General features: G+C 30.9%; 1 protein-coding gene across 3 annotated transcripts in view; it reads right to left on the bottom strand.

Annotated features, from left to right (window-relative positions):
• LOC145332670 (uncharacterized) overlaps positions 1 to 13,502 on the bottom strand; it is a 34,563-nt gene that overhangs the window by 8,679 nt on the left and 12,382 nt on the right. For all 3 annotated transcript variants that reach the window (XR_013884256.1, XM_080177678.1, XM_080177677.1), the window contains one exon: positions 13,193 to 13,311. Coding sequence is in view for 2 of the 3 variants with exons in the window: in XM_080177678.1 (XP_080033804.1) it covers positions 13,193 to 13,311 (119 nt within the window). In the remaining variant the exon portion in view is untranslated. The remainder of the gene's footprint in view (positions 1 to 13,192; positions 13,312 to 13,502) is intronic.

The raw sequence follows: 13,502 nt of genomic DNA, 5'->3' as shown, positions 1-13,502 counted from the left end.
ACCTCCATGTGTGATTTTTGTTCCCCATATTTTATATACTTACCCCATATGTAATATTTTACCCCTATAACTCATAGTATATTACCACCAAGCTTTGTTTTAAACATTGAAAATTACAGGGACCAAAATTTAAGATGGGGTACAAAATCAAATGATGCCGGGGGGGGGGTTATTTTGACAGATGGCGGGGGGGGGGTTTATTTTTTCGTATGGGGTAGAATCTCACTCCTCAACTGGGATGGTGCCTTAGTGTCCACAGGATTTGACCACTAATTGTAACCTACAGTTGATTTTGTGTAGCATCATTGGGAATGTTTATCAATTTATCGGCCATTGTCTTATAAATTACAACACCCAATTTAAAAAAAATACTTATAATTCTAATCCATCATGAATTCAATTTGTCAATAAAATACGTTGTAGAGTCAAAAATAAAAATACCTTAATTACTTAAATGATTTTAAACTTATGATTTTTTAAAGTCTTATTTACATCTCCTTTTATCATTGAATTTTGTACACTTTACACACTAAAAACTATTTCAATTATTAGTTGTTAAGTCATTGGAAAGAAACCTTTAACAATTAATCAAAAGGGAAAGAATATTAATCTTGGCTTACTATCAGGGAGTAAGGGAGGGGACAATGGATCGAATATTCAATTTTTAGGAGTCTCAGACTTTGGGGACTGGCTTAAAGGGAACATGCAAGAATTTAGCAGTTTCTAACCAATCTTGGGGACCAATTATGAATGACGTCACGCAAAATCATGCATAATCTCGCGGCAAACTAGCGCGTCAACAAAAAAATAACAATAACAAGCAAATAGAAATAGAAGAATAGAAGCATATTCTGAACCCTTTTTTCGTCAAATCTAAGAAGGAACATTTCTAGCAGACAAAAGTATTGTTTACTTTCGACTCAAGCTGATGTGGATTCTTAAGAAATTATAGACTCGCTACTCGATAGTGAGGCAAAATTATTTTTGTGAAAAATCATCCAAAAGCACATTAAAAATCTACAAAAATTAAACAAAATCATATGTTAATAACCCTTTAAGATTTTATTTAATTTTTGTAAATTTTTTTATTAGATTTTGGAGGATTTTTCACAAAAATAATTTTGCCTCACCAGCGAGTAGCCAGCCTAACTTTTTTTTAAGAATCCACCTCGTTAATAAGCTTTCAAATTTAAACGAAATTTTTGGGCAATTAATTCTGATTCCGCAAAGCTTTCTACTAAGAAAATGTACTGTTTACAGCTGACTTTTATGTATGTATGAAATGAAAAAAAAACATGCCTTCGTAGCAAAATGTGTACACAATTTCAACCAATGAGATCCAATGTAAATTCCGATGAGATTCTCCTATTGGCTCAATCAGACATTCCCTCTCTTTCTTAGTACCTTTATTAACAAGCAGACAGAATATTTTGATTTTGAAAATTATTTTGTAAATTGAATCATTACATTTTTTATATCTAATTCTTGTTTAATGTTAATTCATTCCGATTAGTGCGTTGTAGAAAGAAATTATATTAAGATTATAAGTTATTATGAGCAAAGCCTTCCTATAATTAGATCCCGCACATTTGTACGTCCGTAACGGTTAGCTCTTTTCGTTACTTTAGACATGTTAGATGTTTCTTATTGATTTAATGTAAAGGCAAAAGTTTTTTGTCTTTAGCTTAATATTTCTGTAATTAATGATCCGATTAATTTCAAAATTTTATGGAAAATTCACGAAGTCCTGAGTTGTTCAAGGTTTGTTTATCATTAAAATCTCAAGATGGTGTTATTTTATTTTTCTGTCCTGGATGCTAGGAGCGCAGCTACCAGTTATCCTAAGATATGTTACTTAAACCTTAAGATCTTAAAAATTAAGATGTACTTATGTTCTCAACTATTTTATTTATGTAGTATGAAATTTTGACGCAAGGTATCTCATTTTTATTTCGTTAAATGAAATAACTTGAGTTAAAAGTTCTGTAGGAAGGTAATTGTTTTAGTAAGTTTTGTAATATAATTATTTAAAGGCTTTTTCATGTCTAAGCTTTTTAATAAATACAATAAAAAAATTTGGGTAAAAGATGTTGTAAAAGTAAAATGGTATGTTTCCTTAATTTTCCGAAGTTTAGATAATAACAATTATGGAAATGAATTGTAAACATGGGTTTTGATCTCTAGAATCAAAGGCTTGTAGTAAAGCATCAGTTTAAGGATGGTGCATTTCGAATTAAAAACAATTCAAAAAGTCAAAAATTTCCACTAAAGGTTGCTATATTGCAAATACTTGTTTTATCTGGAAATATCTGGGTTTTCAACCTTAAAGGGTCACAACTATAAAATTGAATTAACTGCCCTTTGTCCCCTCCCTTACTCCCTGGCTTACTATACTATATTTATGTGGTTTGCGCATAAATGTTTCCTAGCAATTTCTTTCTATTTTTGGCAGAGTGTAAACAATAATGTACATAGAACAAGGACAATTATGTTTATAAGTAGCGCAGCAATAAATTCCATGAAAAAATCAATAATAAATGAGAAAGTAAATCAAACAACTCTAAGAGTGGCTGCGCCAATAAAAAGTTTATCATAAATTTATTGGTCAATACATTTATCCATGGTCAGTGGGAAGGGGATGGGATACAGTCAAAGGGTGCGGGATGGAGGGAATTATTGTATCAGGGTATGCGAGAATGTCTCACAATATCCACGTTTTACATATCCAATATCACTAAACAAATTAACCCGTAGGAATTTTAGGCAAAGTTTGAACAAACCAATCAAAAGAGGACCATCCACGAACGAGAGCACATGATTCTAAGTACCTTCCAGCATTGATCCTAAGTATTTTCTTTAAGAATATTATAGGTCACCATATATCAATAATATATTTACGAGAAAATTTATGTTTCACCATGTTTTTTTTAGGTATTTTGATTGATTTTGAAAACTTTTATGAAGCTAATTCTTTTAATAAAATGGATATTTGATGATACATATGCGAATACTCGTATTATATAGGTAGATTGTAAATTAATCCATAATAGCATTAATTTAAACATACACATGAGATATAGTAAATGTGCTTTTGACTTTTTTTAATTTTTATTATTTGACAACATGGACAATTAAAGACACCCCGAATTCAACAAAACGTTTGATAGAATTTTGACTAAAAATTGTGGACATTTTTTTACTTTTCTTCAACTTGAAGTGGTGAAACATAAATTTTCTCGTCAATATATTAATTATTAATAGTGAACTATTATATTCTGAAAGAAAATACTCAGGATCAATGCTGGAAGGTACTTCGAATCACGTGCTCTTGTTCGTGGATAGTCCTCTTTAATAAAAGTAGTGAAATAGATATACTTTAAAAAGTCAATGTTGAAAATATTAGAACTCTAGTTTTCATAGAAGGTGAATAAGACTAATTTTTGATAATGAAAAATTACTATAAAGTTTCTGTGGTAAAATTGACGAAGATTGAAAAGAACAACTAAATTGATAAAATATTGGCCTTCCGTTGGGGGTTGTTTAGGGGTGTTAACACCTTCCTTAAAATTGAGAAAGGGAAAGCATACCATGCCCAAATGAATTCCCCTGTTGAAATGCTGTGCACGCCCCTGATTTAAAACCAAAAAGGGTTGAATCTACAGTTTTGTCAATTGTATTTCTACAAAAGTGATTTATCATTTTTACTATTGTGTAAGAAGAAAATAACATTTTAAATTTCCTGCTGATTTTCATAAAGAATAAAGGGGTAAGTATAATTCTGTTCAATCGGCAAAAGCTTTAATGGTATGTCTGACGCGTGACACGAATAGTACGAAAGAATGCCTTGGCCCATAACGGTCGCAACTTATTATCATGCACAGTTAAGGTCGTACAATCAAAGTGTTGGTTGTCTGATGGGTATTACTAAATTTATATCTCTAGGTTTAAGAGCAACACATTTAGTTCAAAGCAATGATGCTCTAAAGAACTAGGGCGATCACTTAAAGTAAAATATTAAAATAAATATTACGACAATAAAAAATCTTTAGATAGATGTTAAAAAACAGTAGACCTGTTAACTTTTATTTTCACTGAAGCTTCAAATAAGTATTAAGATGGTATTATTCTTAGGGGAGGATGTACAAACTATAAAAGATCCTTTAACAACTATTACCATATACTTTCTTTGGTAAAATGATTTATTTTGATATTTTTAGTTTTGTGGAGTCACTTTATCAGTTTACCCGTGGTTGTTACTATGCAGTCAAACAATTAACAGGAGTTATTCCTCAAAATTAACAGATTGTCTATCTATATGTCTGTCTGCTTGTCTACTAGTCTGTATGTATGTATGTCTGCTTAGATCCTAAGAAGGTCTTAGGTTATTTTATGAGGGGTGGGGTAAACCCCTTCTTGACCCCAAACATTTCTTCTTTCTTTAGTAATAAAAAAATTCTCTCCTCCTATCCACCATCTCTTTAACCATTACAAAAAAAACTATACTACTATTCTATTAAAACAAAATCAAAATTTACTGTATTATGAGAACTACTTTTTTTATTGCCATGGAGACGATAGTAAAATGTAAACCTTAGTAAAAGGGACTAAATATACTAGCTCCTATTTTTTTCTAATTTACAGATTGAACGTCCAACAAATCTAGCCGAATTTTAAAGTTATCACCGAGGCTTTCACGCAGCTGACTCTTGTCTGCCGAGCCCTGGCAAAAAGTACCTTGACCAGATAAAAACCCTAGTTTCGTTAAATTGAAAATCAAAATAGGCATATTAAAAAGTAAATCCATTTTTTTCATTTACCCAACTTTGTAGAATAAAATGTTTTTGTGTGGAATTTATGAAAAACTGATTTCTTTGTATAAAGAAACGTAAAAAATCAGCAAAGCAGCCATTAATCAAAACCACTAGGCATACAAAATAAGCATTATTATTATCATGCAAAAACTCAATTAACTTTTTTGCAAACTTTGTTTTTATAAGAAAAAAATTCGCTATTTGCTGATTAAGACATTTTTCCTTATTAAAGGGGGGGGGGGGGGTTTAATGCAACCATCTCGTAATCAGTGAGCAAATGGCACTTACAATTCGAAGTTAGAAAAAGTAACGGCTCAGCCGTTTAGCCATTTTTTGGCTATTTTTAGGGCAAATCTGCCATAAATTATGTAGGAATCAACTTTTTGAAACATATTTTTGCTTTAAATCATGTGAAATGATACAAAAAAAACATTTTTAGATTTCTAGTACCAGCAACTAGCGGCTAGAACTGTTTGAAAACGTTTTGGAGCAGCATAGAGTATTATGTGGAGATAGGTTTCGTGATGATTTCCCTTGAAAATAGTTTTAAAAATGGCTAAACTGCTGAGCCGCCAGCCGTTAGCCGTTACTTTTCCAACTTTTTGTTCAATTTAGGGAAAATAGACCTACCAAGGATTACTCATGCAAAATTCCAGATCAAAATTCGAATTCTAAGTGCCATTTGCTCACTGATTACGAGATGGTTGCATTAAACCCCCCCCCCCCTTGATTAAGTACATATACTATTATTAATTTATTATATAATTAGAATTTTGATTGTAAAATAAGCTTTAAGTCAAAATGTAATAGTTATTAATCGCATCGTATTATAGACAATTTTCAATGGATATTAAATTGAAAATATAAGATTAACTCTTTTTTGTTGGTCCCTAGTAGTACTAAGATACATAATTTTACAGTAGGGCTCAGAACCTGTTCTAATCCAGCGGATATTTGATTTTGTACCTACAGTATACACGCATACATGTCGTGTACATATCGAATTCGTAATTTTGATGACTTAGCCATTATCAATAATTAATTAAAAAATAACAAATAACAAATAAGTAAAAGTATGTAGGTATATAAATTTTAAATATATGTTGACAAGGATAACAACATAATCTAAACCTAGCAAACCATTTAGTCTATATTTTTTGTCAACAAAACACGGTTGGTTTTTTATTAAATGAATAAGTTAGGGTAGTGTTTGGCACTTTCGATATAAGTAAATGATAATAAAAAACCCATAGAATGCGATAATAACTTCAGAAAAATCGAAGAAAATAGTTTTCATACTTAATTAACGTTTTTAAGTTTTTCTTCAAAAAGTTTAGATAAGATGCCTTTAAAAGTCGTCTATGATTTTGTCAGGGATAAAAATGTAACTTTAAAATAAGAATTACAACATATTTTTTCAATTAGTACAAAGTAAAATTTTGAACATTTTATTGATCAGTATATTTTTTAAAATGTGAAGTAGAAACCTGAATATTTTATCATTAAAATTGTGTTATGATTTGATTGTCTGCTAGATTACAAGAAAAAAGATACTGACAGTACTTGTTGGTTCTTTAAAAAAAATTATGTATATTACTTTCAGAACCCCTCTTTTTGCAACGTTATTTCAATAGAACAGAGCCGTAGTCTTAGTGTACTCAATATCTAGACAGCCAACCATTGTTTTAGAATTGTTCAATTTTTTTAACTTCTGATAAAAACAGAATTAATGGTATTTTTGTAAATATTATACCTCCAAGAAATGGCTATACTTCCCAATCATATGTTATGTGATATTTAACCCTTACAGCTCGGGCCCCAATTCCCACCTTAATAGATCGGGGGGGGGGGCTCAAAGAGCCCCCCCCTCTATCTCGGCTCCTGTTACAGATAAAGACGTAAAATTTTTTTCTGGTGGTTCATGTGTATTTTTAGAGAAAATTACTTTTTCTAGTCATAGCGGCCAGGCCGCTCCTTAGCCGCTTTTTAGCGGCCAGCCGCTAAATTTTAAAACAGCTGTAGAGCGGCCAATTTTGCAGCTAGGATGACCAAATTTTAGGACGAACTTTTATTTTTCATAACAAAAAAATTACTTTTTCTGATCATCGCCGAAAAACGGCAAATAACGGAAACCGCCATTTTCGGCGGTAACGGCGGTAAAACGGCGGTTGGCGGCGCCAATTAATATTTTTATCTGTTTGATGTTGCTCAAGGATTTACCAAAAAAATTTATAGGTCTCTAGCTGTAATAGAAGCCACGATATTCATGATATATGTCTGTAGTAAGGCCGGACAAAAATCGGTCATAAAGTCGGTCAGGGAGCGGTCAAACGGTCATAACACAACTTTTCTCAGAAGGTCATTGATATCTAAGTATTCACCAAAAAAATTTTAGGTTTCTCCTTATACACAAAAGTCATTATGTAGAAATTAAGATTTATTTAGAATTTTTTTCTAATTTTGGTGCTACCCAACCGACTTTGACCGGACACCACGACCGACACAGACCAGATATCCTAATAAAATCAACTCTTGCCGACGTATAATTACTAAACTTAAAAAGTCATGAAGTCACAGCACTCCATCTTACCTACAAAAAAATGAGATTGAAAAAACTAGAGGGGGGGGCTCTTTGAGCCCCCCCCCCCCCCGATCTGTAAGGGTTAAGAGGAATTATTTTGATATAATGTCATTAAAATATTCGTTGAAAAAAGTGCTATTCTAGCTTATACTTTACATTTTAATGTGTATGATAATTCAAATAAAAGATAATGAAGATTTATATTATATTTAATTGTTATAATTATAAAGAAAAACCTAGAAACAGTAAAAAACTGACTTTATTTTATTGACGTAGGGAAAATTTTGTCAAATATTTGAATAAAAAAACAATATAAAAGAAAATAAATTATTTTTAATATAGTCACAAAAAGGCTTAATGAGTTTAGGAAATATTTCATTCACTAATCATGTCATTTAAACTCTATTACATAGAATACAGTGTAAAAAGATGTTCTTGTTTTAATTTTAAGTAATTTCAAATGCATTTTAATACCTTTTAATGATTTATTTTTTGAAACATCTTTTTATAAAATGTTATTGATTTTTGAAGTTATATGTTAAAATGTTTTTAAATTTTGTTAACATTTTGTTTTAAATGTAGAAAATTGGTAATTCTAAACATTCAAAAAATGATTTGATGAAATTTTCAACTGATAATTCAAGAAAAATCGTTTAAGTTTTATTATATTTTACTTTGAAATGTTAAAAAAATATAATTATTGTCAAAAATGTGGAAGTTATACTTTCCTCAAAAAAAGACCTAAAACATGCAAATTAACACGTGTAATGAGATTTTTTTTCTTTCAGGTTTAATTTTAAGTAATTATTGATATTTTTTGTAAAAAGGATTTTATATAAAAAGTTTTAAAACTCGAGTTATGTAGTGGTTCTAAAAAAGGTTGCGAATTTATGCAATTTTCTTGCAAAAAAAATTTTCTAGGATTTTAAAAATAGCAAAGGGTGTTATTAGACGTACTTACAGATACAATTGCTAAGTCATTTTGGCCAAACACTAAAATAAAGTTTTGACATCTGAGGGTCCAACCGTGAAAAGCCACTATTTTGTTATACTGCTTAGTAAGCAAGGGAGATATCGAACATTGGACTGTAAATCATACAGGTACCCAAATTTAAAGAAAAAAGTTTTCTCCTTAAATATTTGGGTTCTTTTATCAAGTCAGGATTGGTTTGTACAAACTAGCAGTTGTCCACCAATGATTTTAATCTACAAAAGGGATAATTTTGTTTATCATTATTAATGGTATACATCAATTTATTGTCATTTATATTTATATTGAACATCAAAATGGTGCTTTATGCAGGGAGGGAGGGAATATTGGGCTGTTTATTACACTAGTCTCCAAAGTTTTGTAACGTTTTCTTATTCGTTAACTTAGAAACTTTTGGGACTTTTATAGAATTTTGATTGGTTGATTTATTTAGTTGAGTGTCCAAAAGTTTCAACCACTATTTGTAATTCACAGAAGGGGTAATTCTATTTATCGTCATAGGTGATGTACATTAATTTATCGGCTATTGGCTTATCCTTTTAGATCCCTGTTCTTTCTTCTGGCATTATAAATTAGAATAAAAACTGTGAAGGTTTAAGACATGGCCACTTTCTAAAAGATTTCAAAATGTAAATCACACAAAATTAGAAATGACGCAGATAAATTTATTTAAGAGTGGGGACTCCCCCCCCCCCTTGTAATGGCCCCCAAATGCAGTATATATACTAATTAGGCAAGGAGGAAGGGGACATTGGACTGTAAATTACACTGGTACCCAAAGTTTTATGACACATTATCTTGTTCGCTGGCTCAAGTATGATTGCTTGGTTCCAATCTAGAAGTTTCAAAACTTTTTAACTTGTAATTTTAATCTACAGAATGGATAATCTTCTTTAATATAATTTTGCCTTATCCCTCCATATCCCTACATAAAATCTATAAACTCATTAGGTCGCATTTTTAATGATTCTTATGATAAGAAGCAAAAATTAATACTCATTTAACTAATTTCTTTTTATATTTTTTATCTCAACGTCTCTTTTTTGTTTTTAAGTTAAAAAGAGGCCTCTAAAAGGTGCTGGTTTATGGTACCAACTACCAATATTCAAAATAGGAGTAAAGATAAGTTTCCTTTAAAAAAATTATTGTTAAGGTAAAAAAAAAGCAGAAAAATGAAAAAAATATAATCAATAATTTTGGTATTTGTAGCAATTAATGTTCACCCCAATTATTCTGGACAAAATTTGCCCTTCTGTACATATATTAAAAGCTTGGATACTGAAACTGTACCCAAAGTGTTTAAGCAAACGAATAAGAAACATTGCTATTAAAACTTTGGGTACGAGTATAATTTACAGATCTTTCCCCTCCTTATTTTTGCCAACTATAGAAACCTTTACAACGGCAGTTTTTTTACCAAGAAACTAAATTCTTAACCCTGAAAGAAAGTTGTAAGGCTAGCCTGTGAGTCATTGACCCATCTCATAGTTTATAATACAAAGTAGTAGTATGTCCTTCTGTCCGTCTGTCTGAAAATTTTAGTAACCGCTGAACCGAGAAGATAAACTGTGATTCCCAGGGAATATACCTACTGGTTCTGTGGGTAAGGGTAAGAATTTTCAGTTCTATAAAAATTAAAAACCAAGAAAATATTGGTCTGACTTTATTTGATAACTTATAAATCTTTCAAATCTACCAACCTCATTTCATTAATATGTATGTGACTTATAATTAAAATTAAATTTAATTACACAGCTACTCTATGACTAAGTTTCTTTTTAAATAAATAAGGAAGAACAATAACACTAGGAATATCCTAATCAAATTATTACGCGGCCTAACGTCTTACATACAACCATGAAGTAATAACATATGCATGGAAATGAGTTGTGCCTTTTTAGGACCAAGGCATTCCTTCTACTATCAATGAAGTGCCCCTAACATAGCACCATTAGAAACTATTTTAATGTCTTGAGTTATGACGCAGTGATTTTTTCTTCCTATAAGGTGTGTCATTGAAGAATGTCATTTGGTGATTCACATTTGAGTCATTAAAGCGAGTACAAAGTTTTTGAAGAAAATGATTCAAAATACATATGTTTTATTTTTGATATTTTACTGAAAATTCAGATATCCTAAGGACAATGGGCGATACATTTTAATTTGATTTTTAATATTGTGCTTAAAAATAAACAGATGTAAACAACCAAACTAATAAAGAATTAGTAAAAAAATCTTCACTTATTAAATTTTTATCCTATTCATAAGTTTCAAATAATATAATTCTTCTTTTTATTGAAGTTAAGCCGTAACACAACACATTTAAGTTAAGCCGATAAATTCATATTTTAATCTTTAACATGTTACATGTATGTATGCATGTACATTGTAGATTGTTGTAAAATTTTAAGTATAAGTAAATAATGATTCATTTTCGGCTGTCTTTTCATTATTTAATAAAGCTATTAGCTAATTTAGTATGTCTGTCCGTCAGTCTGTCCATCCGTAATTTTCTTGATTTTTTGCACATTCTCTTTTCTTAACAACTGAAACTCTATAACTTTTTTGTTTGTTTGACCGTCCATGAATTTTTGTGCTTTGCTACCTATGGATGTTGTCATTCTTGTTTGTTTAATGTGCAATTTCATTGTAAATACATGAATGATAAACCAAAAAGATTTTATGGGAAGGGTTTAAGAAATACTCCCTAAAAATTATTACATTTTTTGGCGTTTCACAACATTTGTTTTAACCCTGCATAAAAAAATTTATATGATCTGACAGACCAACAAACAATATTTGTTTAGAAGCTTTGCCGTAAAACAGTACTTTGTGCTATGAAGCAAGAAGCCACTAGAAAATCAAGTTTAGGCCCCATTCCAGTATTTTATATTTTATCCTAAATTTTAAAGGCCTCTATGCATAAAAGAAATTTTAAAATATTTTTTATTCATTTAAAAATGAATAGAAGCTTATATCAAAATCTATTGAATGGAGTAGAATATTTGCGGTGCCCTGACCTTTCGGGACTACCCATTTATTACCGAACCTAATCTGACCTAAAGTAATAAACAAACAAAAATCTTAATTTTCAATTTTGCTACAAAATAACAGGGGTTTCAGTGCTCAACAAGGCACTTTGAGGGAAATTAATTGAGGGGAACCTCCAATGACAATCGCCCCTAAAAGAAAACTAACCTCCCCCCCCCCCCCCCTACCACTAAATTAAAATTCTGAATACCGCAACTAATCCGATAAGTTAAAAAATCTCAGCAGCCAACCAGCAGCAAGCTGGCGGCTAAATAGCAGCAGTTTTGCGACTGCTAACGTGGCTGGTATTTAAAAACAATAAAAGGTGAAAGAAATGCAAAATTTGAATAAAAATTATTTCCCAAATTGGGGCCACTTAAAAACGTTTTGATTGTTGTATCCAAGCTCTTTTATATATAAATTAAAAAAAAACAAGGACGATCATGTTAAATATTAGCGAAGCTGTTTCTTTGAATGGTTAGTTGAGGGGGAGAAAATTAAGAAGAGGATTTAATTGGAAAGGAAGCAAATTGATACAGAGAAAAAATAAGAAACTGAAAAATTCTAAAACTAAAACAAACAAGATTTACAGAAAGACAGATATACACGTTCGCTTTAAAAAGTAGCTATACTGCTTGAAATGTTGTCTGGTTGCTTTTAAAATATAAGTAGATAGGTGGATAGTGCAAGGAAGAAAATTAAATAGTTAATCGCTCCCCCCCCCCCATTTACAAAAAAAATATTGTAAATAGAGGGGGATAGCCCCACGTTGAACACACAAAAAAACTAACCCCTTCCTTAAATTAATTTATCTAAAAAGTTTAGGGGGAGAGTATGAATGTTGAACCGGCCACTTTTACCAATCTTTTACCAAAACAGAGAGGGAAGAGGAATTGAACTGTAAATTACAATGATATCCAAACTTTTATAACTACGTTATTTTATTTAGCTCAAAAATTTTGGGTACTTATAATGAATTCTGATTCCAAACTAGTAGTGTCCAAACTTTTCAACAAAACATTTTAATCTGCAGGAGAGGTATTTTGGGAATTATATTAATTTATCGTCCATTGTCTTAACCCTTAAGATTTGTGATAAGAATCATGTAAAATACAAAATAAAAAGAAATCTCTTAAACTTTCTCTAAACCAGTTCTGAATTTCATAATGGTTCTAAAAGGGCCGCGGGTTTTTACATAAAAAGGCGCATAAAGTTAAATAAAATTTTGTTGTAACTTACAGAACTCCTTTTTGAAATTAAAATAAGATAAAGTAGCTTAGTTTCAAAATGGAATTTCAAAGAGTTTATCAAATCTAAAATGTTTTTGGTTATTAGGTATTAATTTGTGTACAAAAAGCATCTTAAGATAACTAATATTCATCCAACTTTTTTTTCATTTTGATTTTTCATTTGCGGTAATGGTGCTTTAACAGATAGCACGGAAACTCCCCTCCCTCTTTAGTTTTGAAACAAATTGAAATGGAAGTAGTATTTGTCTTACTAAGTCCCACTAATATAATCAAAGCAAACCTGAGGTGGATTCTTTAAAAAAAATGCCCCACTAATCGCTTAGTGGGGCAAAATTATTTTTGTGAAAAATCCACCAGAACCCACCTCTGACCTAAAGTAAAGAACAATCGAAAAACTACTCCTCTCACCTTTTTTATTAATTTATTTCAAAGATAAAAGGGGGGGGGGGGGTTGTCGAACGGCCGGATAAGTTTTGCTGTATTTGTAGAGTAGCTACGATACAAACAAAAAATTTTAAATAAGACTAACCTTAGGAAAGTAACAAACAGAAGATCATAGCTTTCTCTCTTCTTAAACTTGCCCGACTTAGGATTCTCCGTCGATTTGTCTCCGTTCCGCTCCTTCGCACCTCCTTTACTCCGGTCCTCCTGGGGGTAACATAGGTTAATTAAATATAACAATTGGATGACAATATCAAAAAGTAGCACAGAAATGACAATATAAGTTAATTAAATTTACAGTATGGCTTCGAAACTGATTAATATTTAGTATTTATGGATGAGAGCCAGTTCTCAGCTATACTGGATAATCAATTATAAAATCGTAATAAAGACAATTT

The sequence above is a fragment of the Acartia tonsa genome, chromosome 11 (genome assembly GCF_053477335.1).
Source record: "Acartia tonsa isolate MP-2025a chromosome 11, ASM5347733v1, whole genome shotgun sequence".
Lineage (NCBI taxonomy): Eukaryota > Metazoa > Arthropoda > Copepoda > Calanoida > Acartiidae > Acartia > Acartia tonsa.
The sequence above is the reverse complement of the archived record's forward strand: the minus strand, read 5'-3'. Positions and strand labels throughout refer to the sequence as shown.